Here is a 27033-nt window from a genome sequence, read left to right on the forward strand (position 1 = left end):
GTACTTTTTTAATCATCAACACTTCTAGCCCATTCAGCATCGGTGTATGCACTCACAGTAAGAGTTGAGCTCTTAGGGTACCAAAGGCCGAAATCAGGAGTTCCTTTCAAGTATCTGAGAATTCTTTTTATAGCCATCAAATGGGATTGTTTAGGGGTTGATTGAAATCTTCCCACCATTCCTACTGCCTGCATAATGTCGGGTCTCGTAGCAGTTAAGTATAGAAGGGCTCCAATTGTTGATCTGTAATGAGTTGCATCTACTGGAGGGGAGTCATCATCTTTGCTTAATTTACAATTTGTGGTCATAGGTGTGCTCATGGGTGCACAATCTTCCATTCCATATCTTTTAAGCATGTCTTTAAGATATTTGGCTTGAGATATGAACATGCCTGCCGTGGTTTGAAATACTTGTAGTCCAAGGAAGTAAGATAAGTCTCCTATTATTGACATCTTGAACTCTTTTGACATATTTTGAGAAAACTCATGGCTCATCTCATCATTATTACTAGCAAAAATCAGATCATCAACATAAACAAGTGTGACTAGTAACTTATCCTCATCCATCTTTATGTAGAGATTACTTCCTGCCACCCCCTTCTTGAAGCCTTGTTGTTGTAGATAGTGATCCAATCTTGCGTACCAAGCTCTAGGAGCTTGTTTCAACCCATATAATGCCTTTTTTAACTTACAAACAAAGTCTTTTCCTTCTGTTAGATTGAACCCTTGTGGTTGCTCCATGTAGACTTCTTCCTTGAGTTCCCCATTCAGAAATGCTGATTTTACGTCCATTTGATAGATTTTGAATCCTTTTGAGCAAGCAAATGCCAAGAACATCCTGATAGCTTCCACACGAGCTACTGGTGCAAATATTTCTTCAAAGTCAATTCCTTCAATTTGTGAATAGCCTTTGCAAACAAGCCTTGCCTTGTTTTTGATGATTTGTCCATCTTCATTCATTTTGTTTTTGAATACCCATTTGGTACCTATTATGTTTTTGTCCTTCGGACGAGGTACCAGCTCCCATGTCTCATTCTTCTGAATTTGAGACATTTCTTCTTCCATGGCTTTTACCCAATGAGGATCCTTACTTGCTTGAGTAAATGTTTCTGGTTCTATCATGGATAGAAGAGCAACATCATTCTTTTTTGGTGTACTAGTCATCCTTCTTTGGGTTTGCATCCCTTCATCCATATTGCCAATAATCTGCTCTTCTGGGTGATATTTTTGGAGAAATTTCATCTTTGAAGGGGTTTGAGATGGTTCTTTTTCCTTGGTCTTTTTCTTCTTTTTCAGGTTCTTCTTCTTCAATGAGAGGATCAACTTTATGTTTTTCAATTTATTTTTCTAGAACGTCTTTATCAATTTTTACATCAATGCTTTCCACTATTTTACGTAGTCGGTTATTGTAGCACTTGTAGGCTTTGCTTCTTATAGAATATCCAAGAAAGATCCCTTCGTCAACCCGTGAATGAAATTTTCCTGGTGAGTCATCATTGATTTTTATGAAGCACTTGCTTCCAAAAATCTTGAAGTATTTTACTGACACAGGTCTTCCTTTCCATAATTCATAAGGAGTCTTTTCATTACTTTGTCTCAGTTGAGTTCGATTCAATGTATAGACAGCTGTCCTGTTAAGTTATGGTATGTTCTATGCTTATAACAGTTTACTTCTTTTTTTTATTATATTCCACAGATTAGCAATCACATGTACATAATGTAAAGTGCAGATAGAACATTAAACGATTGACAGAAAACAAGCCAAGACAAGAGAGACAAGATGTGGCGGCTAGCCAAGGACAAACCCCACAATGTGTGGGGAAACCCTTTGATCAAATTTTCTTTTATCTTCAATAATTCAACAGAGAGAAATAGTATAATAAATCTGATTTATATCAGCAGTAGCAAACCCTAGATCAGCAGCATCGACATTAGTGGCTTCATCATCAAAATTGGGGCAATTGATATCTCACAAACTGACTGTCAGATCGGCTTGATTCCACCACCAAAAGTTGCAGCCTTCAGAGGAGGTTCAGATGAACCTACAATGCAGTTCAAATGAGGAGATCTTCTGGTCCACGCAGGTCAAACTTCACTTCTGCAGTTGCAGTTTCAGTTTCAACAGCTTCCGGCTTCACATGTGTGAAAGAGAGACCCTTTTTTGCGCAGTAGAGAAGAGACTCTTTTTTGCGTAGTAGAGAGAGAGCTGTGATGAGATGAGTGAGTGCAAATGAGGAAAAGTCCTCCTGTATTTATACACAACTATTGATGTTTGAATAGATGCGATTGTTGGGCTTCTGAGCCTACATGAGTTGTAGGTCGGCTTGATAATAAATCCATAATCAAAATAAATTCATATCTCCATGAATACTTATCAGAATCGGATGATCTTTAGATCAATCCTACACTTTTCGACGAGAGGAATTTAATGAACATATTATCAGTGATGAATAAGATGACCCACATGAAGTTTTTCCTAGTTGCCAATTTTGACACTCCCTCTCAACTAGGGAGAACTTCATTTGCAATCTGTCTGTCGGTCGCTACTATTCATCCATCAAATGCACTGCCCTGTACACCCTGACCTTTGCCCTGCTCTGCTCTATTCTACCTGTTCTGCTTTGTCTTGTTCTGCCCTATCTCCAGGAGACAGCTCCTGATCCAAGACTCATAGCATATCCTGAAGTAGATACCCCAGTTTCTTTGTCTCCATCGAAGTCTGAATCAGAGTATCCAATCAAGCTGAAGTCGTCCACCTGTGTATACTTGATTCCAAGGTCTTGAGTTCCCTTCAAGTACCTTAGAACTCTTTTTGCAGCAGACCAATGTCCCTCACAAGGCTTTTGCATGAACCTGGAGAGGATTCCAACAGTAAATGAAATGTCTGGTCTGGTAGTAGTGAGGTAGATGAGACTTCCTACAAGCTGTCTATACTTTGTTGCATCCTCAAATTCGTTTCCTTCAATAGATGTGAGCTTTAGGTTTTGTTCCATTGGAGTAGAAAGGGGATTGCACTCTGTCATGCCAAATCTGTTTAACAAATCTCCAATGTATTTCTTTTGAGAAAGAAATATGGATTTTGGATGTTGGGTTACTTCAATGCCAAGATAGTAATGAACATAGCCCAAATCAGTCATTTCAAAACTTTTCCCCAATTCCTTCTTTATGGATGCAATGTAGCTTTCATTGTTCCCTGTCATTAAAAGATCATCTACATATACCACAAGATACACAATTGTTTTGCCAACTGTCTTGACAAATAAAGTTGCATCATCAAGATCAAAATGATTGAAGTTGAGTTTCAGAAGATGCTTAAAACAGTGCGAAACACGCATGTAAAAGAATATCAAAATGAATTCATTAACCTGGAGCAAACAGCTCAATGATAATACAAAGATATTTACAATAATAGAAACATCAGGTTTCTATGTAGAATATAGAACAAACAGTTTCATCTAAGAAACTGCTAAAAGAATAAAAATAGAAACAGCTAAAAGACTGAGCATTACTAAATAGAGATATATTCTAATACCCTCCCTTAATGCTCAATCTATTTACAACACCAATAGACCCGCGAAATTTTACAAATTTATCAGGACCAAGAGGCTTGGTGAAAATATCGGCGGGCTGCTCTGTTGTGGGAACATAGTGCAACTGAACTGAGCCGTCTTCAACCAGCTGTCGAATGTAGTGGCAGTGAGTTTCCACATGCTTTGTTCGTTCATGAAAGACTGGATTCTTGGCAAGTTTGAGCACTCCCTGATTATCACAAAACAAAGAAGTAGGCCCTGTCTGAAAAACATGCATATCTGCAAGCATACGACGAAGCCAAACTGCCTCACAGGCTGCCTTAACTGCTCCCCGATACTCTGCTTCTGTTGAGGAGAGAGCCACTGCCTGTTGCTTCTTACTAGTCCAAGTGACAGCACCAGATCCTAGACTAAACACATACCCAGCTGTAGATTTACGGTCATCAACCGAACCGGCCCAGTCAGAGTCAGTGTAGCCACTGAGAATAGGATTGGAGCTGCGAGTATATAAGAGGCCATAATCAGAAGTACCACGCACATATCGTAGCACCTGCTTTGCTGCTATCCAATGATCAGCTTTAGGAGCTGACATAAAGCGAGAAATGTAGCTTACTGCAAAACTGATGTCAGGTCTGGTAGCAGTAAGATAGATGAGACTGCCCACTAATTGCCTGAATAAAGTTTCATCGACAAGAGGAGAGGATGACTGTGCTGAAAGTTTGAGCCCTGGTTCCATAGGAGTCATGGCCGGTTTGCAATCCTGCATTCTGAACCTTTCAGGTCTGGTAGCAGTAAGATAGATGAGACTGCCCACTAATTGCCTGAATAAAGTTTCATCCACAAGAGGAGAGGATGACTGTGCTGAAAGTTTGAGCCCTGGTTCCATAGGAGTCGTGGCCGGTTTGCAATCCTGCATTCTGAACCTTTCCACAAGATTTTTGGCATACTTGGACTGAGAAAGAAAGATCTGATTTTCAGTCTGCCACACTTCAACCCCCAGACAGTAATGAAGAAGTCCCAAGTCTGTCATCTCAAAAGTTCTGCATAGATCTTGTTTGATCCCATGGATCAAATGTGCAGAGCTGCCAGTAATGATAAGATCATCCACATAGACAACTACAAACAAGATATCATCACCAGTATGCTTGATATACAGGTTTGCATCAGATGGACTCCGCTGAAAACCCTGATCTGTCAGGTACTGATCAATTTTCATGTACTAAGCCCGAGGAGCTTGTTTCAATCCATAGATTGCTTTAACTAACCGACACACTTTCTGTTCTTGACCAACAACCTTGAATCCTAGAGGCTGCGTCATGTAGACTTCTTCTTGGAGATCACCATTTAGGAAAGCACTCTTTACATCCATCTGATGAACTTTCCAATTGAATTGAGCTGCTAGGGCAAGCACAAGCCTTATGGTACTCATCTTGGCTGTAGGAGCAAAAGTCTCCTCATAGTCAATGCCTTCCTTCTGTGAGAACCCTCGAGCCACAAGACGAGCTTTATACTTGTCTATGGTTCCATCAGCTTTGTATTTCACTTTATACACCCATTTGCAGCCTATGGGTTTTTTCTCTGCAGGAAGATCAGAAAGTGTCCATGTATGATTCTTCTGAAGACTTTGGAATTCGGCTTCCATAGCCTGTTCCCACTCAGATGTACCCTTAGCCTCTGAATAGGTTTGAGGCTCAAAAATACTGTGTATGTTAGCCATAAGAGCAAAATTGACTGTAGACTGTTGTCTGTTCTTATGTCTAGAAGTTCTACCTTCAAGGAGCTCATCATCCCGGAGATCACCTATGGTTTTAGCCCACCATTTAGGCCGAAGAGAAGAAGAACCAATATCAGGAGCAGAGGAACCAATATCAGAAGGAGGTGGAGAAGGCTCAAGAGCAATAGGGACAGCAAGAGGAGGGTTAGCTTCTGGAGGAAGCTCAGATAGAGTATTATCAAATACTGATGCTACATCATCCCTCCCATCAGGTGGACCGACTGGAAGAAGAACACTGTGAGGCTGATCCTCAGAACATTGCTGAAAGAATCCTCTGTCCTCATCAAAGACTACATCCCGACTGAAGCTAAGACGACCAGTGGCTATATCTATCAGCCTATAGGCTTTGTGATGATCACTGTACCCTGTCATCATGAGTTTCTGGCTTTTGGAATCCAACTTAGAGCGCTTAGCAGCTGGAATCCAAACATATGCAACTGAGCCAAATACTTTGAGATGACTGATCTTAGGCTTACGGCCAGACCAAACCTCTTCAGGAGTCTTCCCTGTAACAGCCTGAGTGGGTGATCTGTTAAGAAGGTAAACAACAGTAAATACTGCTTCAGCCCAGAATTTGTTTGGAACACTCCTGTGTTGTAACATGGAACGAGCCATTTCAACAACCGTGCGGTTGCGGCGCTCGACAACACTGTTCTGCTGAGGAGTGTAGGGTGCGGTTAACTGATGTTTGATGCCATGAATATCACAGAAATTGGCAAAAGCTGAAGAACAAAATTCCCCCCCATTGTCGGTCCTAAGAGTCATGATGTTACAGCCAGACTCTTTTTCAACTAAGGTTTTAAACTTCTGAAAGGTACTAAGTGCATCAGATTTATTTTTTAGAAAATACACCCACATCTTTCTACTGAAATCATCTACAATAAGTAAAAAATATTTGCAAGCAGTGATAGAAGCTGTATTCATAGGGCCACAAATATCAGCGTGAAGTAACTGGAGTACCTTAGATGTACGCCAAGATTCTCCATTCTTGAATGAAGACCGATGTTGCTTTCCTGCTTGACAGGCGCCGCATACAGGTAATCCTGACACAAGTCCCTCCCGGGAGAGCTGAGAGAGATACTGCATATTTAGATGCCCATATCGCTGATGCCAAAGAGTACTGATGGGAGAGACACGTGCTGCTAAAGCCACTTCTGGAGAGTCACCGGTGTCAAGTAGCCTATATAGACCATGGTCCTCTAAGCCAACAGCAACTGTTAGACTAGTCTCTCTGTCAATAATAGAGCACTTGTGTGCACTGAACACAACATCAAGCTGAGGAGAATTCCTCATAATCTGGCTGACAGACAGCAGATTAATTTCCATACCAGGAACATAGTATACATTCAGAAATATGAGTGTGCGCCCACCAGACTGAATTTGAACTGTACCTCTGCCAGCTACTGTGTACTTTTCACCTCCGCCAAATACCACAGAATCACTGAAAGGTGAGAAGTCAATAAACCAGTCACGCCTGTGAGAGAAATGGCGTGATGCACCAGAATCAATGTACCATGCAGAAGAAGGAACATGATCTGAAGACCTTTTAGCCATAAAGGCGTAAAAGGCTTGATTTCCTTCTAACATCAGATTGGTGAGCGTGGCCATTTTCTCAAAGACAATACAGAAGTCCAGCACACAAAATATATTTCCACAGTCTAAAAAAAATGGCAATAGAGCAGATTCCACTGCTGTAGCTGTACCCTTCTTTCACAAGTCTTACACTGCTGTTTGAAGTGATTTTATTGATTATACAGCTGCCGGTTTAACACAGGCTGCAGAACAAATTCTTCACAGGCAGCCTTGAGCAAACAAATGCCAAACTTCAGAGATAAAGAAACAGGAAATAAGGGCCGAGACACATAACCTTAACAAATTGTAAACTGAAGCTGTCCAAGCTGTGCTGTATACGCTGTTCTGGTCCCACCACTTCAAAAGAAAATCACAATAAACTTTTAATCAAACGGCTACGTAACCACGTGAATCTGGAAGATGGCGTCACTTGAAAATACCGTCACTGGAAAATCCCTGAAAAGATGCGTTATGCCGTCACTATGATCTGGAAACTACGTGGATCCGAAAATACCTTTATGTGGATATGTGCTATCTCAGCTTCACGTTTACACTGCCGGCAAACACCACTCCACTTATGCCGTCAAACACCACGTCTCAGGTATGCCGGCAAACACCACGGATATATACGTCTCAGGTATATACGTATATATATTTCACGTCTCAGGTATGCCGGCAAACACCACGGATATATACGTCTCAGGTATATACGTATATATATATTTCACGTCACGTCTCAGGCATATACGCGTTTGAAAATAAACACGGGTTTGAAATTTGCATCCACGGGTCTGAAATATATATCACGGGTTTCAAATGTATATATGAACAACGTGTTTCAAATATTTATCCACAGAATGAACCACGGGTTTCAAAAATGTATCCACGAGTCTGAGGTATAAATCCACGGGTTTCAAAATGTATATATTGACCACGGTTTTCAAATATGTATCCACAGATCTGAAATATATATCCACAGGTGTCAAATATCTATCCACAAGTTTCAAATTGCACGCGTATCCACAGATATCCACGGGTTTGACAGCAATTGAGACTAAAACCACGATTTTGCCTACAGATCGAATTTTCAAACCACGACTCCGACTTTCAAAAAAAAAACAAATGAGTTTTGAGAGAAAACACCTGGATCACGATTGCTGAGGAATTCCACGTTGTGGTCGAGTAGCCGCCAGGCGAAGAAGAAGATAGCCGGATTCACGATTCCAAGCAAACTGGTCAGCCAAAAAAAATTCCGCTCCCACGAAAACAGTCACCGCCACAAAGTTATTTCCTTAATAAAACGATCATGCAAGGGAAGAATCCATTTCTGTATCGAGATGGACGACTGTAAGCTTTTATCACAGCGAGCAAAGCCGAGGCTAAGACTCAGTGAAGGCTGCCTGGCTTACAGAGGGCTCGACCTTAGAAAGGACTCAAGAGATTACGATGCAGAGAGATTTACTGTTCAAGAAATCTCTTAACCTTGCTCTGATACCATAAAACAGTGCGAAACACGCATGTAAAAGAATATCAAAATGAATTCATTAACCTGGAGCAAACAGCGCAATGATAATACAAAGATATTTACAATAATAGAAACATCAGGTTTCTATGTAGAATATAGAACAAACAGTTTCATCTAAGAAACTGCTAAAAGAATAAAAATAGAAACAGCTAAAGACTGAGCATTACTAAATAGAGATATATTCTAATAATGCTCAGTTAGTTTTTCATACCAGGCTCGCGGTGCTTGTTTGGGGCCATACAAGGACTTCACAAGTTTGCATACTTTATGTTCATGTCCTTTCACAACAAATCCTTCATTCTGGGACATAAAAACATTCTCTTTTAGATCTCCATTCAAGAATGCAGTTTTTACATCCATTTGATGGACTTTCCAACCGTTCTGAGCTGCTAGTGCAAAGAGTGTCTGGATGGTGGCCTATTTTGCTGTGGGGGCAAAAGTTTCCTCATAATCGACCCCTTCCTTCTGTGCAAAACCTTTTGCCACAAGCTTAGCTTTGTGCTTGTCAAGTAAGCCATCAGCTTTGTACTTGTTCTTGTAGACCCACTTGCAGCCAATTGGTTTGGTTCCAAATGGAGGATCAACCAGCTTCCAAGTGCCGTTCTTTATGAGGGCATCATGCTCCTTTTGCATCGCTTCTTTCCATTCATCATGAGAAGCAGCTTCTCTGAAGGAAGTTGGTTCAAAATTTGTAGACAAGTTCAATTCACAATCATAAGTAACATCCATATCAACAGGTGAATTAGAGTCATCTACATCACCTCCATTTTGTTGGTTTGAGTTTCTGGTTCTTGTTTTTCCAATTTCATCAGGATGAACACTTTCAAGTGTCTTTGTCAGCCACTTCGGGGGACCTTTCTGAGATGGTCCAGGCTGCTGTGTTGATTGAGTTGGGACTGAATCAAGATTGAGTCTCCCAATTCTATCAATTACATCACTTAAAGCATCATCCATTGTTGGAGTTTCATGCAGGGGAGATTGTTCTTCAGAAGAAGATTCCACATGTTGATCTAGTATAGGAATCCCCCCTTCAAGATGTGGAATCTGATTATCAAACTCTTGAAATGATTTCGTTTTTGCGAATCTATCTAAGCTATCAAGTTGCCGCTCAACAACATTGTCAGATTTGGATGATTCAAGAAAAATTACATCTCTAGATACAACAAACTTTTTATTTACTTTATCATAGAGGCGGTATGCTTTGGAGGTGTTTGAATACCCCAGGAAGATACACTTACGACTTCTAGCACCAAGTTTGTTTCTATGTACCTTTGGTATCAAAGCATAACAAGTGGAACCAAAGATCCTGAGATGTTTTACCGAAGGAACATGTCCATACCACAATTCATAAGGAGTCTTGTTTCTTATAGCATTAGATGGACATCTATTCTTTATATATGCAGCACATAGAACAACATCAGCCCAAAACATTATCTTTACATTTTTGAAGAAAAGCATGGATCGTACCATATTCAAGATTGTTCTATTCATTCTTTTAGCTACACCATTCTGTTGGGGATTATAAGGCACAATTGTTTGATGTTTGATCCCATGTTGGCGAAGATAGTTTTCAAATTCATTTGATGTATATTCTTTTCCATTATCAGTGCGAATAGACCCAATATGAGATTGTGCATCATTTTCAATCCATTTATGAAAATTCTTGAATGTTTGAAAGGCATCAGATTTGTTCTTCAATAAATAAACCCAACACATTCTGGTGTAATAATCAATAAATGTCATGATATATTTATTTCCATTTGCAGAAGGAACAGGCATTGGACCACATAAATCTGAATGAATGAGTTCAAGCTTCCTATGTGCTCTTGAATGTGAATCATGAAAAGACTGTTTGCTATGCTTTCCTAGAATGCAAACATCACATTGCTTATGTTTCCTAGGAATTGTAGGCAAACCAGCAACACCATTTTTCTTCAATAAGTGGAGACTGTCATAGTTTAAATGTCCAAATCTAGCATGCCATAATAAACTTGATGGAAGTGTACCTTCTTCATGATGAGAAATATATGAGAAATGTTGTGCATGAGCAGAGGTTCGTTGCAGTTTGGGAAGTCTTTCTTCTTCTATTCCCCTCATGACAAGTGAGTGGTCAGAAGCTTTTCTTACCTCAAGCTTGCCATCAAACATATGAATGGAGTGACCTTGCTGGTGGATGTGGACCAAAGACAACAAGTTTCTCTTGAGCTGTGGGAGGTATAGAACATGATCCAGAAGAAAGTTTGGAAGACCAGGCAGTTTAAGCCTGATTGTGCGAAGCCGTGATGGCTTGATTTTTGTCTGATCTGCAAAGTATACTGCTCCATCAACATTGTCAGTGAAATCTTCAAAAAAATGTTTTCTATGAGTCATATGACAGGTTGCTCCTGAATCAAGCAACCAATCATTTTATGAAGAAGCAAGTGAAGCATTAAACAAATCTTCATTTACTCCAATGTTACATTGTGCCTCAATATAGTGAGCGGATTCAGGTGCTTTACCTTTGTCTGTATCATCAGTTTTACCTTTCTGTTGGTTTCTTTTTTGCTCAATTTTGTCCCATGGTAGCTTGCATGTAGAGGCATCATGGGGTCCATTTATTTTGCAGCGAATGCAATGTAAGTCTGCCTTTTCTCCTTGAGAATGTCTGCCCCCCCTGCCTCTGAAGTATCTTCCTCTTCCTCTTCGTCCACCTCTTCCTCTTGTAGAATCTTGAGCAGGATGCTTTTCTTTATGAGCAAGGCACACAGTCTCTTTAGAAGATTCAGGGGATGTCTTCTTTCCAAAGGCTTTCTCTCTTTCAGCAAACTTTTTCACAAGAGAGTCAAAGGTTATATCTTTAAGATTTCCATTTGCTTGTAAAGACTCAAGATAATTGGAGTAAGTAGGATAGAGTGCCTTGAGAACAACAATAAGAGGGATATCCAGCTCAACCTTAGTGGATTTGATATCATGCATTATAGATTTTACTTCAGATGCAAGAGCAAGAGGATCATTATTTTTCAGTTCAAGAGTGAAGAGTTTAATCATGAGCTGAACAACTTCAAGTGCAGAATGTGAGTCATAGAGTTCTTTCAGCTTTTGTAAAGCTTCAAAGGCAGTTGAATATGATGAAATATGGCGACTTACTTCTTCATTTACAGATGCTGCGATTAATGCATAGGCTTTGCTGTTCTTGTTTTCCCAAATGACGAGCTCTTTGTCTGATGTAGGTTGCACTGGGTCATTGTCTCCTTCTCCGACACACACTCCTTTCCACAACTCATTGAAGATGAGGGTGTGTTTTATCATCCGGGACCATTCAGGATAGTTCTCCTTGCCAGTGAGAACTATTCCTACCATAGAGATGATTGAATGCATTCTGTAAAAAATACTTCTGCTGATAAAAAAAACTTCTGCTGATGTACAGTGAAATTGTACTCAGATATATTAAAAACAGAGGTATTATTTTGTCGTGGTATATGGGGGACAGCGTGGGAGCCAAACGCAAGAGCGTTAATAACATTCCAATACGACAACAATAATAACATTCCAATCGTACAACGTTAATAACATTCATATACAACGTGGAAGCCAAACGCCGGAGCCAAAAGCAACAACGAACTAATGTATATTAGCATTATATATGTATAGAACAATGTATTTAGGTAATATGGAACAACGTATTTAAGTATCAGTTCTGCAATGGCGCGGTGCCTCTTAATTTTGTTGCTTCCCGCTATTCTCTCCCGCTATGAACTTGTTCAGCCTGGCCAACAAGAGGTGGACAATCCTCTGGTTCTCCACGATGCTTTCGAGCAAAACCCCCTCCGCCTACCGAGCGAGAAAAAGAATGAGATGATGAAGGACGTTCCCCTTGTGCGAGATATGAGAAATCGAAGCGGTGAGGGAGGTATGTTATGACAGTGGGATATGAGAAACCGAAGCGGTGAGGGAGGAATCAAACAGAGTGATGAATCAAACAGTGTTATGGAGTGATGAATCAAACGGTTCACCGCAAGAGTGCACGGAGGTTCACCGCAAGAGTTCTCTGATACCAACGGAGGTGGTTTAATACAGTGCGAAAGGCCGAAGGCTGAGACTGCAATTAATCAGAATGAAATCCGGGTGACAACTCAAGGGTTGATAAGGAATTATGTCAGTTATGCCTCGAGTCTCTTGCAGGACAAGGCAACTCCAGAAATTGTGTTGAAAGCAATGGGCCAAGCCATCAGCAAGGCTGTAGCGATTGCTGAAATAATAAAACGAAGAGGTGGTTTAATACAGTGCGACCGAAGGAGAGGGCGCACAATGAATACACTTGTGGGAGCTGAGGGGACCGCATACACAGTTACGCCAGTGTATAGCGTATGGAAACAGTAGAGCAGTGGATACAATCACTCCAACGTACAGTGCCATTCAACTGACTAAAAAACTTCATGCATTCACCGTATACGCCATTGACCATCAATCTTCTGCAATTTATGAGCTTGATAACGAATTCCGATTAAAGCACTTACCAAACACCGCAACACCTCCAAGTTTTGACCAGGCTCTCACACTAATTCTTCAATCGTTTTGAACTTTCCAAAACAAATGTCTCAACACAGCAATACGACCCCTTCAACACAGCATGCAGTGACGCGCTTCAACGGATGTATTCAAGAATGAATGAGATTTGCAGAGTTTCGACAGAGATTTTAGCATAGAAGCGCAGAGAGCGAAATGAGCTCGGACAGGCCATCATCAGGACAGAGGGGAATATGGCAGTGGGGACAGAGGCAGAGCAGCGCTCAGTGGACAGAACGACAGAGGCGTTTGAGGACAGAGCTCAGGCCAGCGTACAGCCCACAGTAGCAAAACTGAAGGGAGTTACAACTATTTTTAGAACTGGCTCTGATACCATGTCAGGCCAGGCAGTAACTCTCCAAAGGCAGTAAAACTGATTCGTCTATTATTCCATAGGTAGGCTATTGTTATATACAATAGGAGTGATTGTTCAGTTCATCTCCCGATGACTGTTCACATTCCTAATTTATTTATTTACAAATTCTCCCAATCATGAAGATTAGGTGTCAACACTAGCCATGACTTAGCTCTTTGAAATAGCTAGATATTGATAAATGAAGTACAATATGTAAAAAATAAATTTTTCCAAGTTTGATATTTTGATGCAAGAAATAAAAGCTTTAAGAAACTTGAAAGAATCCTTGCAAGACACAAATAAGATATAGATGAGACTTTGGAATTCAAAACATGCGGGTTCTCCTTGAATATTTTTCAAGAATGGGTTGATTCCTCCTGGAATTTCCCCACGCTTGAAAAGCTTGACCAAATAATGACTAATCTACAAAACTTCACCACAAATCATTAAATCGACATGAAATTAAATAAATGCAGTGGAAATAATTCCTAGAGATACATCTATTATCCACTAGAACATCTTTTTTTTCTAAAACAAATAATTAGCTCTTAATATCTTATGCTAATATGAGATAGCTGCATACTAACATAACTTGAAACAAGCATGAAAGAAATAATGACATGAGGAAATAAATAGAAGCATAACAAGAAGTCAAAAGTTTACCACACATGTAAGGAGAAGAACACCATCACGCTTTACCCCAAAGATTGTTGTATTATATTGCAAGTAGTGAATACAATCCCGCAGAGTCTCCTCAAGCACAATAGCGCGTATTACATGATACAATGTGAGAGCCCATGGCTCTATTATATAGAGAGTTGGGAGCAAATACCAATAAAGAATGACAATGACAAATGGCATTGGAGCCAATCACAATGTAGAAGTGATTAAACAAGTGGCATGAGGTGACAATCCCAAAGAGAAATTCAAATTTGTTGAATGGAGCTCCAATTCCAAGTGTAAAAATCGAATTCTGGCAAGTGAACATCATTTTCTTCTTTCCATATGCGCCAAATTCAAATTTTATGATAGAATGACAAGTGTATATGGGTGATAACCTATGTGGGGACAACTTCCCACAAAAATCTCCACCAAATATTCTTCCAAATTCTCCCAAATGTGCATTAACTTCACAAATTCGAATTTCCAAGTAAGCTGCTTTCTCCTATAATGCCAGAAATTCGATTTTATTTGAGCACATGCCCTTTCCTTGATTTTAGGAGTCCACATCACCTTGGGACTTCACTTTAACTCCCCCATAATTTTCCACCTCATTTCCACAACATTTAGCATGTGTGGATATTTATTTTTTTCCATTTATTTAATTTCTGGCTTAATTGATTGCCAATTTTCCCACTAAATTTAGAAAAAATGGGTTTTGAGGGTTCAAAACACATTTTTAACCTCTTAAAGTGTGTCATAGTAGAAAGTTGAGGATGAGAGGTGTAATTTTGATTACCCATACCCCATACAACTTTTCTAGACTACACTTATTACAATTTAAATACAATTTTATTTGCAATTTTTGACCCGCGGGAAATCTAAGAAAATAAAAAATGACTAAGTAGACCTAACCAAATTCCACTAAATTTTTTGTGTGATCTAATATGGTAATATACATCGACTCTAGACACTAAGATGTGTCAGGGGCTCAACCTTCAAACCGTCACCCCGGCCTTGGGGTAAAAAGTGAGTGAAAAAACGCAGAAAATTATCCGCCTCTGAAAAAGTAAGGATAATAAACCAGATAAAGAAAAAACTCCAAGGTGTACTCATTTGCTGATCGAGTCCCAACATCCTAGGCTTGTTACATACTCAAAACTCATCATTACTAGTATCACTTATTACAATTCTCCACAGGGTGTGGAATCTGGGTACAAGTAAGATGATGAGAAAATAGAAGTAAAGTTAAGAAAACTCTGTTGACTGATGATATCTGATGGTACAAGTGTCCTCTGGATCATCCTTGGGCATGGAGTCTTCATATAATCATCAGGTGCCACTCTAGTGGTCAACAGGAACCAAGGTGATGGCCATGATGATGGGGTAGAGCTCATGTATTGGCTTTTTCCCACGTGCTAAATGTGTTTGTCCCAACCATATTTTGCATTTTGTGGTACATTTTCTTGTTGAATGTGGCCAAGTATGTTTTTACTTTTCTTTTAAGTTGCATCAACCTCTAGGGCATCATTCTGAGCTCGACCCAAGGTGTGGGCAAGGGAAAGGGGAGAGCTAGCCATATGTGGACCCAGTGGAAGAATGTGGACCCAAGTGGGAGAAATGATGAATGGTGTTATAATGAATAGAAAAAGGGGTAATATATGTGTATGAGGGAGCGGGACCACGCAACCAAAATCAGGGTTTCCCATGAAATACCATCCCTAAATCCAATTGGTCAGTAAAAGAGATCCCACGGGACTAGAATCTAAGGTTAATATCCAAAAGGGGTCTAGGGGACAAGAGCACAAACCTAGCCCATTGTTTCTGTCAAATCCCCTCAATAATCCATGCCCAAAACTGTTCATGATAAGCAAACTACAATACTCAATTACCAAATGAGAAGGCATACCTTTGGGTTCGGGAGGCCCACCTTCAAACATACTTTCATAACAGATGGGTGAGAGACCACATGGCTGGCTCAAGTGGCGGAGAAATGACACAAGCTAGTTGGTGGCTGCAAGGGGCTGTTGGCTGAGGACCATCTTCGAGCAATTTTTTCTCCTAGGGATATCACCCACAAAATGGTGGGTAACATCTTGTGATGGTGTGCTTATATGCAATGATATTTCATGAGGTGAAGGGGTATTTTCTATTTGACCTTTAATAGCCTAATTATAGTGTTATTGTTCTTATTAAATTATTATGCTTATAATGTTGAAGTTAATAGAATGCTAAATTTATAAAAAGAGACGAAAAGTGGGAATAGGTGATCAAAATGTTTTATTACAGCAGAAGGCAATTTACTTTTGAAGTTTGCTCCATAAAGCCTAGATATGTGGGGCCTTGTACATACTTTCTTTTTAGTTGCAATGACTATATTTTTTGACTGTCTTTGATATATTGATATTTTCTATTTCCTTTTATTACTGATCTGTTGTATGCATAAAAAAATAACCTAATGAAATTTCTTAAATCCTTTTTCTTGTAGGTACTGGAAGACTCTTTAGAAGAGAGACTTGAGAAGGAAATTTTAGCTGCAGAGGCTGATAAAGCTGAAGCCGAAGCCAAAGAAGGAGATGGAGAAGAGAGCAAGGTTAATAAGAAGTATCTTGATTGTGGCGATTGTTTCTAATGATTGAAAAATATTTGTGAAATGAAGGCATGGAGTGACTTGATGCAATCTAATACTTGGGCTGGGTTTTTCTCGAAAACATGAATCAGGCGAACATCTAGTTTCCAATTTTTGGTGCTATTCTTGTGTGTGTTTATGGCTATCTTTTAATCACTCTCCTAATTGGAACTTGTTTCTGAGACCAAAGTATGTTGTTTCACAGTCAGAAATATGACAGCATAAAGCGTCTCCAGATGAAGGTTTCGATCAAAATCAAAGTGCTACCAGATATACCTTTTGTGTAAATAGCTAACAGCTTTTGCAATATCCAAGAATATAAGTGATAATATTCAAGGATCCTCATTTGATAGGATCTGAATCATCTGATTCTTCAAATTACTTTAGGCAGGTCCTTTATTCCAGCTTATGCAAATGGCCAAGAAGTGGCATGCTTTTAATTCATATTGAATCATGCGATCCTGGGACTGCATCTATGGTTAAGAGGTTCTTTTTCCAAGTCACTGCTGTTCAATACTAATATTACACAGCAGCTTTTTCTGGTTACTTGGAAGCTGTTTTTTGTCAAGCCTTTCAAATTTCTGACTCTTGTTTACGTTGGAAAGGTGCATTATTTTTTATCAATGAATGATGGTTGAACATCTCCTTGGGAAAAAAGTGCCAAAAGTACATCCTGGAATATGCATCCAATTTGTTCCAATCCATAGTTATGATGGCCTGCAATAATGTCATAAATTTATTGACACTGGCACAATTATCGGCAGTAACTTTTAAGCATTTGTTATGGGTATGGAAACTCTTTAGGCTTCCTTTGAGCTTTACTTGGCCTGAAACAGGTGCTGGCTACCCAGTACTCATTACGACTGGAAAATTAGTAGAGAAAACTGAGTGCGCATGTCACCATATAAGAATCTGTTATATTAACAAATAAGATCTTTATTATCTTGAAGTTTATAATCTTTCTTGAAAGTCATGTTATTTCAAATAAAGGGGATTCTATTTGGTGAATATATGCTTATTTCTTCCTAGTATCAAATAACGGATCATATCTTGTAACATTTATTTTTAGTATGAACCTAAAGCCACCAGGCTCGTGTTTGTGTTCGAATTTGGCAACAATTCGGAAATGTTTTGCCAGTGCAAAACAATTTGATAAAATCCAAATGATGTTTGGAAAAAAGATTCAAACAAATTTTGTTAAGGACATGTTAAACCATCATATTTTCATAAAAGCAGTGAATCTTGAAATTTTTTGTGAATATTGTAAAAATTTACCTGGTCATTAAATTTGCAATTTTGCAAGTGCTTGAGATTTGGTGAATTTCAGAATTTTGGGGAAAAACCTTCATGGCAGTGGCTAAAGCAGTGACTATTCTTTTTAACTTGCCTGACATTCAACTTTGATAGCCTTTTCATTTTGTCAATGCAGAAAAAAGCTGGAGAAGTTGGAAAGTCCGGAGGCCCCAGCAAGAAGTTGAAGAAAGATAAGGTTACTGGTACAACGGGAAAGGGAATTCGCACAGAGACAAATGTTGTTCGTACTGCTCCTCGGGTGAAATCTGAGCTCCCAATGCCCACCATGTATGATTGTTTTTTCTTCTGGGTTTTTTTGTTTACATCTGGTACTGATTTCTTGCATGTTGTATTTGAAAACCTTGTTTTTATGGGTATTAAAATTTTCAGGACCTCAAGTCCAGGCTTTGAGTTACAGAGATTTTAACATTTTATACACACAATGATAACAAAACAGTTGTATCATATACTTGTTATAACATGCTCTAGTACATCAGAAGACATTTGATTGGTCTTGACTGGGGCTATGTTTTCTTATTTGACTTTTTAGTGTTGTTTCGAAAGGAAAAAAAGAAAACTTCTATTTGGATCAAGGGCATGGAGTCTCAAAAGTCATTAATTAGCAGAGTGACTTTGGTGAAATATAACATGTTGATTTGTAAGTATACAGGACTATACCATGTGGCACAACCAAACATACGTTTTTGTTCTATCTTGAACACCTGCTTCAGTTTGTGGATGTGTTTAGAAGTTCCCTTGCAATATGCTTGGTGTCCCCATCATCATCGTCATCTTCAATTGTGTGTTTCATAGATGCTAGGAGACACCATGGAAATTGCAAGGGAACTTGTAAAGACATCCATAAACATGCTGATTTAAACAGCTCAAAGCTTCAATTTGATTGTATTTATGCTACAGTCAAATTGAGATAATGATACTTGCGAAATGCTCTTGTCATCTAGTTCTAGAGAGAATTCCGGGGAATCTTCGATTTCTTCTACGTCTGATTCATCACTTTCTGAATATTTAGTTGTTTTGCATTTATACGGGTTTTTGGTCTCTTTCCCTTTAGCATACCTTTGTTTAGGGTCCCATTTTTCGCCACAACGTTTGCACTTGCCCTCTTTCATCCTTTGCAATTCCACGTTAGTTTTTTCTCCTTCACGAAAATGTGGTGGAACATATTTTGTGTTATCTGTGTTCGCGACTTGGGAAAATCTTTGTCTTGAATATACTCTTTCAACCTTCAACCACTGCATTTTTTCATGCTTTTTTTCAACAACCTTTGCCTTATGTCTGGCTACCTCTATAGACGTGATGTCATAAAGCTCAAGTTCAGCCTGAATATAGGGTTTAAGTCCCGCGATGTATGACTGAATCAAACAAGTTTCTGATAACCTAGGTACTCGTATGGCCAAAGTTTCCCATTCTTGAGTGTATTCGTCCACATCTCCTTTTTGTTGCAATTTGGTGAGTGCTGAGAATAACTCTTCTTCCTTGACACCTTGAAACCTTATAAAGAACGCATTTTTGAATTTCCTCCAACTAATAGCGAGTGTCGTTTTTTTCCATCACATATACCAATTCTATGCTTTGCCTTCCATTTTCATGGAAGCATGCTTGATGTTTTCGTCATCATTGTCAATACTGTAAATCTTGAAATATTTTTCTACTTTATTGAACCAAGCAACGTGGCATTTTTTGTTACCGTCAAATTTGGATAGCTCAAGTTTTGCTCTTCGCTGATATGTCGCTATCAGTGGAGCGAAGAAGGGGTATTGATTTGAAAATGACATATTGGTGTATGGATTCTAGAGCTGCCTATTTTCAAAATTCGTGTTACTATTTCCTTGATTAGGTGTGGAAGATGTCTTTGGAGACTTGGGCTTCTCATGTGAGCCTGACGGGTTTGATAAATCTGGAGAATGGAGATGTTGAGTAGCTTCATTATTTTGGGGTCCTTGATTGGGTGTAATCTTCATAGTGTTACAAATACAAGTAAACATCACCATCACTTTATCCACTTAACTGAAATGCCTGCTCCTTTTTAATTTCATTCTTGTTCTCCTCGAGCTGACTCTCTATTCTCTTCGTTGTGTCTTGGAGCGCTTTGATTGTTTCACCATGTCCGGTCACCTTAGTCTCAAGATCTATCAATTTTTTATTGAAATCGGCCATCGACATTGATGCAACCATTGATCTGGTATGCGGCGGAATATACTTATCCAGCGTAACTTTTTTTTTTTTTTAAATATATATAATTAAATTAAATTAATTAATTTAATTATATAATGAAATTATTTTTTTATAACATATAGTTTTTATTTTTTTTATTTTATTTATATAATCATAATAATAAAAAGTTATATAATTATATTTTTATATAACCTTAATTATATAATTATATACCGTATAACTTATTAAACAAGAGCGTTAGTGTGGAAAGAATGTTGACGGTGGATGAACGAGAATGACGACGGTCAACAAGGCGAGTAATGGTATCAAACCAATCTGCAGGAATGAACCACCCAATGAATCGACGCGTCGGTGGTTGACCCGTTCGACTAGCGTAAAAACTGACGATAGACAGTGGAAGAGAGCGGGGTGGAGTCGAAACAATGAAACTATTACGGTGATGGCAATGGATGGATAGTGGCTGATGAATCGTGGAATGACGGAAGGGGGTACGATGGAGGAAGTCGAGGGCCGGGGAACAACGGAGAGGAACGACGAAGTCGCACAGCTTGGCTCGAGGACTGGAACCCTGCTCTGATACTAGATGGAGTAGAAATACTCAACAATTATCAACAAAGATATATATTTTATTAATAATGAATGAATGGTTGGTTTACAGAGTGAGAGGCCCTGGCTTAAATACAACCCTAAGTGCCTCTTGGTGAACAAAGATCATGCCCTTTGTCTTAATTAAACTAATAGTTACAGAATAATTAATTTTTTTATATAACATTCTTACATCTATTTTCGCAAACTTGGTTGTTGCATCCATTTTGTTGTTAATTGAAGAGGCTTATGGTTGCCGTGCATGGATTGACTCTTCGCTGAGCAAATATTTTATCAGCACTTAACAACTTGCAATACAATAACTGAGTAATTTAGAATGTTGTCTAAAAAATTCTTGGACTGGTTTGCAACAGGTCTCGACTCTTGTCCACTGCAAGAAACACCTCTTTGTCTGTAAGAGGAGATGGGACTTGTTTACCTCCTTTGTTCTTTCTCTTAAACCTTTCTGGTGCATCGTCTGCCCTTGCCACTCCTCCCTCCCACTTGACCTTAACGCCAGATCCATGTTCTTGCATGTCTCCACTCTTGGAGTAGCTCAAATCTTGGACTAGAGACAAAGTCACAATCTTGGAGTAGCTCAAATCTTGGACTAGAGACAAATCAGAGTTAGATCTCGGCAAGCAGATCAGATTTCAGATCACAAGAATAAGAAGCAGATCTCAGACCACCAGGCATCAGATCACAAGAATAATAAGTAGATCTCGGACCACCAAGACTTCAAATCACAAGAATATTGAGCAGATCTCGGACCACTAAAAAGAGTAACAACTCTCAGACTTGATACATAGGAGCAATGAATCATTACAGATCTCAATGAAAGATAGAAGAGATCCTTCTTCGCTTGATCTAACCCTTGAACCCTTATTTGAATACCTTCTTCGAGCGATTTTTGCCCAAATTTGTGATCTTGGAGGCCAAGGGCTGAAGTACCTGCAAAAACTATGATTTTTATCTCAAAATAATTTGTTAGATCACATGGGGAATCAAACCACCTAAGATTAGCCCAAAACTATCAATATTATGGTTCTATCTCCATCTAATGATAAAAACAAATCTTACCAATATTCAGCACAACATAGAGATGCCCATAGTTAGCACATACCACAAATAAATAAGCAAGAACACCATGAATTTCACTCCAAAGTATTTTATTATGGTAGAAAAATAGTTCCCAGCGGGACAATAGTTTACACAATGTTTCAGCAACAATTTTAGCCAGAGATCAAGATGACTAGAGACTCAAATGACTCTATAATTTATAGATAAATCCTCCAAATGGAAAAATAACGGCTAGTTTCTTTGATCCTTGTCAAAATAATCTTGGTTGTTGATAAATACTTCAAGATCTTTTAATCTTGGCCCTTGATTTCTTATTTTTGAGGAATTTTCGAATTTATCATTTAATTCTCTTTTAATTAACTCAAAATTAATTATTTAGAGCTAATTTCCTCAAAATTTTGACTTTGACTTAACCACCAAGGTCCAAGGGTCCAAATTTTCTTGAAAAAGACAATATTCCTTTGGTGGAGGACCTTTAAAAATTGATTATTTCAAGACCCACGAATTTTTCCATTTGGAGAATTTATTTTCCTAGACAATTTAATTTTGACTCTAATTAATTAATTTTCTAGCTTAGGATTCTAATTTTATTTTGCCAGAAAGATTATTTAATTTACACATGAGGAGATTAATTATTTTTCCAACCTTCTAATACAAGACTCGAAGAGGGAATGCACATTCGTCTTAGACCCTCAAGACACATAACCAATCTGCGATTCAATATGATTTAGTAAACCAAGTGATTTGTAATAAAATAATTTAACCAGTTAGATTAAATTATTCCCAAACCACTTTTACATCAGACTCGACTAAAACACTAGGACTCATCTAATAATTCGACAATAAATTTCACCTTAGCTTTGGGGGTTTAAGTTGGAGGGAAAAAACTCTTCTGATTAGCCGTGTCGAAAAACACAGGTAATCAGTGAGGTTAAAAAACCTGTTAGGATGGAATTTGTTATCAAATTATAGGCTTACCTAGGTTGTTACATAGACTTATGGTTTTACTAAGATCATTTACAATATATAACTTGCAGAATGAGATGACTATGATACAGAGACTGTTGGTAAGTGATCCGATCCTTGTTGAAAAATTGGTACTTTCGCTTCCCTGGAACGTTGAAAATATGAGTGCAACATCTGGCTCCATATGGGGACACGTTGCTTCCATGAAGTAACGTGAGAACCCTAGAATCTTGCATCCAAGGAAACAAAAGCCCATCAAATAGATATCCATTCAACATCAAAATCATTATGCACATATAAAAAATACCGCTGGAAGAGAAAATCTATCCTAACAAACTAAAATATAAAAGCCATAATATAAATGCGTGAAATAAACTAGCTAATGACATAAATGAAAGGGGGTAGGGTTAGAGATACTATACAAAATGATTTTATGGCACCAGATGTCATCGGTGAGGAACAATCTCGGGTATCTGTCTGCTGACTAGTAAATCACTCGGCTGCTTTTCAGATGTCCCTTGCTGAAGTTTGATCCTCTTAGGTCGGTGTGACTGCTCATCACTGTGCTGCATATCTCTGTCAATCTGCAACCTTCTTCTCTTTTTGCTTGGCGGAGGGGATGGGTGGTAGAAAAAGTGACATATCTCTGATTCAAAGTGAGGCGAATGCTCTTTCGGTACAACCTGTTCACCATTTTCCAACTTCTTTGGAACTTCCACGTGGTATCTTCTTTTTACTTCTCTGTATAACTTGACGATGCCACTTGCTGCTGCTGGAATAGTGGCGTAAGACAAATCCATCTGAATGCATCCACCTAAATCAACTGCAAACTGCCGAGAGAGAAGCATTCCCCACACATCTAGGGCATCAATGACTACAATATCCATGGTGATAATCTTGTATGGATAATCTGCTAAGACAACCTGTAAGTCTTTGACCACACCAAGAACTTCAACCTTTCGAGAGTCCATTGAACAAATGTTATGATATGGTCTAGAAATTCTTAAGTTTAATTGCTCCATAACCTTCTTGGTCATAACATTCTTAGATGCACCAGAATCTAGCATGCAGTTGTGAAGTAATCTATCATTGATGTCTAAAGTAAGAAAGAGTGATTCATGGTTTTCACTAGTCATAAAAAAATTGATATCCTTTAATTTGATTTCTTCATCCTGATGATTAATTCCATTATCTTCTTGTTGAAGCATACCCAAAGCCCTAAAGAAAGATGCCCTTTGAGATGGAATCTTTAAAAGTTCAAGTACAGGGACAAACATCTTAATATTATTTATCCATGCGGTCCAATCCATGTTCAAACTAGATTTGTATCTTTCAGCGGGAACCTGCTTGTTCTGACTTTGACCTTTGCCCTTCCTTTGATATGTGTAACCCTTACTTTTTGCAAGTTCTAGAACTTGTTCCTGAGTTGGTTTATCACCATATGCTTGAGTAATGGGGTCCTTTTCTTTATCAAAGGTGTTTATTGCAAAGGTTGAAGAAATCATATTGGTGCGTGGGCTTTCACTTGATTTGCATTATTACTTTGTTGATATCTACTTTCTTCTAAGATTCTTCTAGCCAAAGCACATGTACTTTCTTCATGAAAATTGTCACAAGGTCTGTAGAAAGGAATAGATTCATCAACTATGTTGGCAGACTCAAGCGACATAGGAGGTCTTTGATCATTTGAGGAATTCCTTTTTTGCCACTGGTTGTTATTGTTTTAGGGAGACTACTTTGTGCTTGCATTCTGGCATTCATTTCCATTTGTAGTAACTGATTTTGCATGTCACTTATCTGTTTGGCGTGTTTAATTTCCATATCCCTAATCTGCTTGGTTAATATTGTAAATGATCTTAGTAAAACCACGAGTGTATGTGACAAGCTAGGTAAGCTTATAATTTGATGACGAATTCCATCAGGAGGTTTTTTACCTCACTGGTTACTTGTGTTTTTCGACATGGTTAATTAGAAGAGTTTTTTTTCCCTCCAGCTTAAACCCCCAAAGCTAGGGTGAAATTTATTGTTGAATTATTCGGCGAGTCTTAGTGTTTTAGTCGAATTTGATGTAAAAGTGGTTTGGGAATAATTTAAGCTAATTGGCTAAATTATTTTATTACAAATCACTTGGTTTTCTAGATCATAATGAGTCGCAGATGGGTTATGTGCCTTGAGGGTCTAAGATGAATGTGTATTCCCTCTTTGAGTCTTGTAAAAGAAAATTCATATGTATTAGAGGGTTGGAAAAATAATTAATCCCCTTATGTGTAAATTAAATAATTTTTCTGGCAAAATAAAATTAAAATCTGAAGCAAGAAAATTAATTAATTAGAGTCAAAATTAATTTGTCTAGGAAAAAAATTCTCCAAATGGAAAAATTCATGGGTCTTGAAAGAATCAATTTTTAAAGGTCATCTACCATATTTTGTCTTTTTTCAAGAAAATTTGGGCCCTTGGACCTTGGTGGTTAAGTCAGTCAAAATTTTGAGGAATTTAGCTCTAAATAATTAATTTTGAGCTAATTAAATGAAAATTCGAAAATTCTTCAAAAATAAGAAATCAAGGGTCAAAATTAAAATATCTTAAAGTATTTATCAATGTTGCGAAAACCGTTATTGGGAGTAAATCGACGAGGGGAAAAAATAGGGAAAAATCGTAAAATACAAAAATATTTATTTTTTTTTTCAATTTTTTTTAATATCTAAAGCATGTACAACATAAAATAAATACATTGGCACATAAATATGATAAAAAACTAATATATAAGATGTGTGATATCATTTCTAGTGCTACATCACACATAACAGTGAATCATGTTCTGAATAGTAAGTTCTAACTCCTGAGTCCCAACTTAGCCTCAAAATATCAACAAAAAATATAATAATGTATATCATATCATGAGTCATAATGTCATATACAATGAAATGAACCAAATAACTAATACTACTGATTTTCTCTGCTCCTCTTGGGAGAAAATGCAATAGGTTTCCCTTTCCCTCTAGATGTAGATGCTGGTGGAGTTGGCAGTGGACTCTGTTGTGCTCTAGAAGTTGAAGAACTATGAGCTACAGGAGGTAGACCACGTTCTCTACTGGTGGCAGGGGTAGCTTGGCTAGGTGGTGTCACCTTCTCTTCCTGTTGCTCCTCCTCCCCCTCCCCCTCTATGCTTTCCACTACCTCTTGCTCTAACCAATCATTAGCAGACTCCATGAGAGGTCTCTCGGCCTCAACCCTCCATGTAGCAGTGGTGTCAATCCCATCCAATGAGATGGCCTCCATATCAGGTATCCTCTCAAGTTGCTTCACCCACAATTGAAGATTGTAGTAGATGTAGACCATGTCATTAAGTCGCTGGGTCTCCAACTTGTACAAAAATCATAAAATAATAATTATAAAAAAATTATTTAATGAATTCAAAAAACTAATTGGAAATTTGGAATATTATAAGTTTTAAATTTAACCTGTTGTGCTTCTTGTTGTGTATTTTTTCAAATACACTCCAGTTGCGCTCGCATCCTGAGGAACATGTTTGGCTGAGGATTCAAATGGCAAGATTTTGCAGATGGGGTAGTTTGGCACCATAGCGAGTCCACCATGCATCTATAACAAAAATACAAATAAGATAAACATAAGAAAAAGAATGAAATTTGAAAGTTGAAGCAAAGTATGAAGTTATGAACTTGAAGAGATAATGAAATTTGAAAATACATGGCATTGTAGTCTTCCTATCAGTTACAACCTTCTCAAAGCCAAATGTGTTACCTGCCATCCTGTATATCTCCATTTCTTTGGAGATTTTTGCACGTTCTGCTAGAGATCGCACCATCCTTTGAACACAAGTTAAGAATCCATCCATGATCTCAACATCAAATAAGAAACCACATGGGTAAGAAAATGCGGGGTTCAGGTAGATCACTTGAACATGAATGGGATGATGGAGTGTGTTGTTCCATCGTTCATTAATCACTTCCCATAGGAGGAGTTGTTCTTGAAACCCCTCATCTCCCTTATCATCATAGTAGGCCCGAATGGATTCTTTGGCCCTGTTCATGGCCTCATACAAATAGCCCATTACGGGCTTCTCACCATCAACTATTCGAAGAACCTTTACCAAAGGTTTAGTAACGGTGCACACCTCCTGCACTCCTGCCCAGAAGTCTTCCTGGTATGAAACTAATTTGCATATGGCCTCTCCCTCTGGTTTGCAGCTCATTGTCAAAGCACGCCACTCCTCTGAAAGAAACATTCTCTTCACATCCCACATAGAATTCAAGAGGGATTGAAGAGATATGAAACTGGTGGCAAACCGTGTAATGGCGGGCTG

At 38.5% G+C, this 27033-nt stretch overlaps 1 protein-coding gene across 2 annotated transcripts in view; it reads left to right on the forward strand.

The window, feature by feature from the left end:
* The window catches only part of LOC149211084 (transcription initiation factor TFIID subunit 5-like), a 339491-nt gene that overhangs the window by 168373 nt on the left and 144085 nt on the right, over nucleotides 1-27033 (forward strand). Inside the window, exons 8-9 of one of the 2 annotated variants that reach the window (XM_089396906.1) lie at nucleotides 16449-16553; nucleotides 18019-18170. In XM_089396906.1, the coding sequence (XP_089253032.1) occupies nucleotides 16449-16553; nucleotides 18019-18170 (257 nt within the window). The remainder of the gene's footprint in view (nucleotides 1-16448; nucleotides 16554-18018; nucleotides 18171-27033) is intronic. The other variant, XM_089396907.1, reaches the window with a different exon arrangement.

This window comes from Pinus tabuliformis, chromosome 1_2 (genome assembly GCF_031772625.1).
Source record: "Pinus tabuliformis cultivar Carrire ecotype Pingquan chromosome 1_2, CPIR1, whole genome shotgun sequence".
Taxonomy (NCBI): domain Eukaryota; kingdom Viridiplantae; phylum Streptophyta; class Pinopsida; order Pinales; family Pinaceae; genus Pinus; species Pinus tabuliformis.